Source organism: Cariama cristata, unplaced genomic scaffold (genome assembly GCF_000690535.1).
Source record: "Cariama cristata isolate BGI_N322 unplaced genomic scaffold, ASM69053v1 scaffold28835, whole genome shotgun sequence".
In the NCBI taxonomy this organism is placed as follows: domain Eukaryota; kingdom Metazoa; phylum Chordata; class Aves; order Cariamiformes; family Cariamidae; genus Cariama; species Cariama cristata.
This window is the reverse complement of record NW_009617351.1, coordinates 700-7,664: the sequence shown is the minus strand read 5'-3', so window position 1 is coordinate 7,664 and position 6,965 is coordinate 700. Positions and strand designations below refer to the sequence as shown.

At 50.3% G+C, this 6,965-nt stretch overlaps 1 protein-coding gene across 1 annotated transcript in view; it reads right to left on the bottom strand.

The window, feature by feature from the left end:
• Window positions 1-2,363: 2,363 nt before the first annotated feature.
• LOC104161927 (butyrophilin subfamily 2 member A2-like) overlaps window positions 2,364-6,965 on the bottom strand; it is a gene marked incomplete at its 5' end in the record, with an annotated part of 5,083 nt that continues 481 nt past the window's right edge. Inside the window, one exon of the mRNA XM_009700513.1 lies at window positions 2,364-2,875. Coding sequence (XP_009698815.1) covers window positions 2,364-2,875 — 512 coding nt within the window. The remainder of the gene's footprint in view (window positions 2,876-6,965) is intronic.

The window sequence follows — 6,965 nt, the reverse complement described above, 5'->3', positions numbered from 1 at the left end:
ATTAGCGGCGCTTGGGGCCGCACTGGGCATTCCCCACCCTGAGTGCTCCCAACGACTGCTCCGTCCGGGGTCTTTCATATTTACAAGAGTGTGGCGTATTAATTTTATAGACAAAGAAATCATTACCATAAGGCACACCTTTCCTTTGAACTAATTAATATACATGAGCTAATTATCCTTTTGTGGGTATTACAGTGTCTCTGGTGGTCGGTTACTTCCTCCGGGGGTCTTTCCATAGTCTTCATCACTTGTCCTTTTGCTGAACTCTTCCCGTTGGCGGTTTCTCGGGCACGCGTAGAAAGCAGAGGCTTACAGAGGTACTTTGTGATCAGAACCTCACAGGGCATCGCTCTGGTTTGTCTTTCTCCTGACATTCGTTAGTTCCTAGCCAGTTTTCTAATCTCACGTTTTGTCCTTCACAACTGGTTTTAACGTTCTTTCTCTATCTACAAGGTTTTTTGGTACATATTTCGCTAATTACTTAGAAATCACAAAGTGCATGCTTTCGCAACGCCTTTTCAGGCGTAAAGGCATCGCCTCTTGGCCTTCAGTTAATTCCTGCCTGGGTGCATATGAGGAGTCCCTGTTTTGACCGGTCTGGTTTTAGCTTTGACAGTCTCCAAGGAATGACTCCCATGGTCCTTTTTTATGCTGATATAATACGATGTTGATGGGGAGTTCACTCAGAAGTCAACTTTGGTTCAAGACCTATAGTTTAGACCTTTTTATATCAGCATCCAGAACTGTCTTGGTCCTTAGTAACCCCCTGTGGCTATTTCTGTTACTGCTTTAAATTATAGCCTGAAGTTTGGTTTTTTTTTTAAATTACATCTGCTTTCTTTTGGACATTCAACAGGCTGGATCCGGGCAGGACCAGGCATCGCTACTCCTTCATCTGCAGCCAGACTCTGCTCATGTGATGCCGAGGAGCATCTCTCACCCTGGAGATGACGAAAAAGGGAAACATTTTTTCAATTTACCCCTGGAAAATTATATGGGTGGGAGAATGAAAAAAAAAACCAATCCAAACACCAGAATTGGGAGAAAATTTAACAAATGATGAGTATTCTTATTATTTGACCCAAAGGGGATCCATGTGGTCCCAGCTGGGCTGGCTGCACCCCAAAACTCACCCGTGTCCCCCTCTTCGTTCCTCCCGTCCCCTGCTTGAGCGCGGGGAGATGCTTTTCTCTGCATTCACTGCCAAAAAGCCAAACACCAGCAGAAAATGAACGCGATCACTTTGGGACGAGGTGCTGGGGTGGTGCCTCATATTCCCTGCAACCCACAGCTGATTTATTTAATTTTTTCAATTATTTTCATTTCTTTTAAGGCTAGTGACAGCACTTTATAGCGGTCCTGGAAACAGTTTACGTGGACTTGCAGGTCCCCACAGAGCCGTGCCCCAGCAGCAGCATTCCCCTGCTCCAGGCACCCTGGTAAGGCACTTGGTTTAATTTTTTTCCTTAAATAAATTTCCTTTCATTAAAAATAAAAATCCTTCATGCTTAAAGGTATGCACCTGGGCATCCTTCATGCTTAAGGTCCCAGGAGACCAAGGAGGTTGTTGGGGGCCAGGACAGGCTTTGCGAACCCCTGTGGGGCAGCCCTGAGGGGGTTCTTCGGGGTCCCAGGGGACCAAGGAAGCTGTTGGGGATCAGGGCAGGCTTTGAGATCCCATATGGGGCAGTCCTGGGGGGTCCTGGGGGGCCAGGGCAGCCTTGGGGGGGTCTTTGTGGGGCTGGGGCAGCTTGGTGGTGGGTTAAACGCAGACGCCTCCTCCTTCTTATAGCAAAAACAGAAAAAGTATTCATTATATTCTGAGCATATTTATAATCAATCGTACATTAATTACTTGGAAATACATCCAGAGTGTGGGGAACAGCAGAAGAAAATGGGGGGGGGAAGCGAGCACAAGCACATCCTTGTGATGACAAAACCAGTTTTAAACCGAGGTAGAGGCTGGTATTAATGCAAAGCCTGCAAAAATTAAGGTTTTTAATTTGGGTTGGAAGCCCGTTCAGTGACAGACATTGAGGTCAGTAAAAGAAAGCTTCAAAGGGGGCTGAGTTTGGGAGCAAAATTCAAGTTTTCAGCTCAAAACCAGTTCAGTGAAGCCCATCTCCCGTTAACAAGCTTTGGATGAATTTAACGACAGCGGCTTTCAGGTGAAACAAGCTGCACTGAGCTCAGACCCAAAACCCCTTGGATATAATCCAAAATGGAGACAACTAAGATGGAGGTAGGACCATGGAGCTGAGGTGGAAATGACTCCAAGACCTGGAAAATAAGAGTTGAGGAGCATCAAGGAGTGTTTCCAACCACCATGGAGCAACCAGCTTCGAGGGGACTCTGCCAGCACATCAACCCTTGGGGGACAGTTTGATGGTGGAGAGGAGCACGCAGAAGTAGGGGAAGACCCTCTCTCCGCTGAAGGAGGCCATGGGGAAGGTGAAGATGCGTTGGCGGCTGCCGACGGCGTAGAAGGAGACCTGTCCCACCTCGTAGTCCAGGTAGACCCCGATCTCCCCATTGAGGAGCGGGACGGAGGTGTTGGAAGGAGCCGTGAGGGCCACACAGAGCTCATCATACTTCTGCAAGCCCCAAATCTCAGTGTTGGGCTTGAAGAGGACCCGGCCTTTCCTTTGAACCGACTCGCGGGCCACCCCAACAGCCCAGAAGCGCCCATTCGCCTCCACCTCCCAGTAGTGACGGCCCGAGGTGAAGCCCTCGCTGCCCAACATGCACGGATCCGTGTCAAACTGGCCTGGACCCTCAGGCCACCGGTGTCCAGGTCTACCCCAGGTGGCTTCTTTGAGGTCCTCGGAGAGGATCACCTCAGGACCTGCCGTGGCTGGATCCAGGGTCACATCCACTGGAAAGCAAAACAGAGAAGGATTGAGAAGGCAAACTTAAGCGTAGAGGACGCACACCCCAAAAATCCCCTTCACTGGTTACTTTTCAAGGAGAAAGGGAGAGGAGCGGTGAGATTGGAGGTGGAAGAGTGAAGAGATGGAGGTTGGAGATGGAAGATCTCCAGGTGAGGCTGGAGATGGAGGAGTCAAGAGATGGAGGCTGGAGCTGGAGGATCTCCAGGTGAGGTTGGAGCTGGAGGAGTCAAGAGATAAGGGTTTGAGATGGAAGAGTGAAGAGATGGAGGCTGGAGATGGAGGATCTCCAGGCCACGTTGGAGATGGAGGAGCCAAGAGATAGGGGTTGGAAATGGAGGATGTCCAGGCCACATTGGAGGTGAAGGAGCCAAGAGGTGGAGGCTGGAGATGGAGGATCTCCAGGTGAGGTTGGAGATGGAGGAGCCAAGAGATGGAGGATCCAGGGAGATAGAAGGTGGAGCTGGAGGATCTCCAACTCCAATGGACATCTCACTTGATGCAGCCCAGAAAACACCAGGAATTGGTTCTTTGCTCCTCTCTGGCCGCCTCTGGTTACCTTCAAACTGTTTTGCCGTGTGGTAGTCCAGGACAAGATCCCACGTGCGCGGCCGTGGTTTGAGGAAGAAAGCCATCACGCAACGTCCTCCCGTCCCAGCTAGAGGCGTAGAAAGGGGAAAGAAAGAAAGACTAAAATAAGTTACCCTACAAATGAGCACACTCAGCTTTTCACCCCTTTTTATGTCAGGAAACGGGTTCAAACACTGCATTTAATCAAAATACTTGAAAAAAAAATGCTATTTTTTCTGCAGCAGCTGCAAAGAAGCTTGGTTAATTTATGGGAAGACCCACGGAGATGGATTCTATCTATTAATTCCCCGATGATTATGAAGGGAAAATGAGGAGCATGTTGGGATGGACCCACCTACCTCGTAGGTATGATTAGACCCCAAAATCCCCACGCCTTGCGCCAGCTTGGGGATAAATCCTTCTTAAAACCATCCCTGCCTCTGCCATTCATTTTCTTGGGCGATCAAATCTGACAAGGTTTATTTGAGTGAGAAAAATCCTTAAAATTGAGATAAACTGAGTCCAACTTTCCTGCGTCCAAAGAAATCCTGTGAGAGGTGGAGAAATTTGCTGCTGGCCCCGGGGGAAAATGTGCACGGGGGAGATAAGGGCTGGCGTCGAGGGGCCTCGAATCCATCCTCCGAAATGCGGTGTGGGCCATTAAGTGCAAACAAATGCTTACCTGCCCTAAAGGGCACTGAAAATTAGTAATAAAACCCCAAAATGGTTGAATAAACCGCACTGCGATGCTCGAAAATAAACAGGTTGCTTCTTTTCCGTGTGCTTTCCCCAACAAAACTGCAGAGAGGGGAATTAAAGCAGCAGGTGGATGAGTAAAAGTGGGAAAAAGGAGGGGGAAATTACCCTTAAATTAAGATAAAAGCAGGAGCCATGCTGTTTCTCATCCAAATTTCCCCAGTTGGATGGCCATGGGTAGACGAGAAGCAAACAAAAACCATGACCAACCACTGCAAAACACCTTTAAACCCAAAACAAAGATCCCGAGGGCAAAGCAAGGATAAATCTGCTTTCCTTCTCTTGTTGATGGGATGGGGAGAATCCTCAAAATCCCTTTTTCCTCCCCAAAAGATGCCAGGGTGATATAACTCACCCGGACAGCATCGGGATTTTCCCCTCTCTCAAACCTTTTGGGGTTTTCCTTGGTGGCACTGGTGTCGTTTTGGGGTTCCTCCGGCTGCTTTTCCTCTACCAGCTTCTCCTCCGCTTGTTTGGTTTTGGTTTTTTTTTCCTCTTTTGGGTTTTTTTTCTCCCCTTTCTCTGGCACAGGCTCAGCGAAAGCTCAGTCCCATCTCTGCCTCTGCCAGCTTTTATCGGTCGGGGAGGGAGGACACCCCCAATCTCCCACCCGCAGGCGGGGCCGGGATGTGCTCGGACGCCTCCTGCACCCTCCGATTGCACCTGTTTTTCCCCATTTCAAGGCCATTTGTTTTCTCAATACAGGCGTCGAGGAGGGAGGAGGGAAAAAAAAAAGGCACTGTCAAAAATGTGCGTAATTGTACCGCAGCACAAGGAAGAAATTGGTTACGGTTTTGCCCCCCAAAACCCCCAAACCTGGCTGCGCGACGGAGCTGAGCGAGGGGAAGCGGAGACAAGGATGGGAGCAGCTTCCAGGCGAGGGATGAGACAGCAAAGCCTGGAAATGAGACGACCTGGGGGGAGATAAAATAATGATTAAAGCCAACTGCGGGTGAGGAAATTTGCTTTTCCTACCTGGAAAGTGATGCCAGGAATGGGAACACCCAAGGGTGGCTCAAGGGAAGGTGGCTTCGCCCCACGCCATCGCCAACCGCCGGTGCTGGTTTCTGCTCGCCGGGAGGGAAACGTGACCACGGCTGCGGTGTGAAACCTCCGTGCTGAGATCAGCCACGACATCACCGCCGTCATCGCCCAGCTCTCCCAGTCATGAAACTTTTTGGGGGATCCACCAAGACCTGCGAGGTGAGGTCGGCTTCTGACGACCCATCAGGCCTCTTCCCCCGCTCTAAAAACAGGGCAACGTGAAAATATTTTAATTTCTTGGGTGGGAAAGCAACGATCGGGCGCCTGGTCCTGTTCATGGGAGAAACTTCACGCGAGTTGATTCCCGCTATCCCGGGCAAGCAGTGAGGTGGCTTTTCGCAGGTGGAATTATTTCCTTTCCTCCCCCAAAGAATTCAAGGTTTTAAAGGTAGGATTATACAAACGAGCCAGGCTGATTGCTTCCAATTTTTAAAATTTTGTTTTGGGGTGCATTCAGGAGAGAAATCCAGTCTCACCTGCGATTCCCTAAGGAAGATGTTGGCAGTTTCCAAACTGGAGCACGAGCGGAGAGAAGCGATGCCTGGAATACCTGCCGAGGGTCCCCTCAGTCTTTTGGCAACCCAAATGAGTCCTTGGATATTTATTTTTTTTTCTCCCCATCCCTCCGGCAGAAACACCCAGGATCGACTCCCCAGCGCGTCCTGGCACTCTATAAAACCACAAACCGGGTTGAAGCCACCGGCGTGGATTCGGGGCAGCTGCTTTATGATCCCCGCTTTAAATCGCTTTATTTTCGTGACACCGCTTATTTTCATCCCAGCTCAAGTCCTAACGGGATGTTCGTTAATGGAATTAACTCTCCCCCCCTGCTTCCCAGGGCCCTGCTTGATTTTGGATCAGTTATAAAGAGGGAATGGGAAGGGAAATGGAGAAGGAAAAGCATCAGGTGAACTGCTTAATTACCCTCTGGTTGTTAATTAACAGTATCCCCCCTTTCCCAGGGTAATGGTATGTCCCAGTTCCCCCCTTCCTCAGTACAATGGCATGGCCCAGTTGCCCCATTTCCCGATATGATACTGGGCTCCAGTTCCCCCCCCCCGCATTCCGAGTATAATGGTGTGTCCCAGTTCCTCCCCTTTCCCCAGTACAATGGTATGGCCCAGTCCCCCCCCTCCCCGTTTCCCAGTACAACAGTGCAGGCCACCGGAGGATGGAAGATACCACTTGTCTAGTGCAGGGAGGACACACAGAGGAGATACCACCTTAGCGGGATGGGGGGGGGGAAAGTACCACCTGAATGCACTTTGGGGGGTTTTGGGGTGATTCAGGGGAGTTTGGGTGCCTTTTCACAGGACGCTTGGGTGCTGTGTTTAGGGATGGCAATTTGGGGACACTCTGGGTGTCTTTCTGGGGACAATTTGGGGGGGTTTGGGGTGACACCTCCCCTCCTTCCCACAGCCACGGAAGGGCTCGGCTTCCTCAACGCCCTCAACTCCGCTCCCATCCCTGGCATCAAGAAAAAGAAAAAGGTGGTGTCCCCAGCGGCCAAAAAAAAAAAAGAGAGCAGCTGACGTCAGCACTGGGTTGTTACGTGTTCGCTCTGGAACCCACTGATAGTGTTCACCCTGAAACCTATTGACAGCGTTCACTCTGAAACCTACTGCCGGCAGCTCCAAATTAAGGCACTTTCCGGTCACTGGTGCACCATTCCTCTTTATTACCAGAGAGAGGGGGCACAGCTGGTGC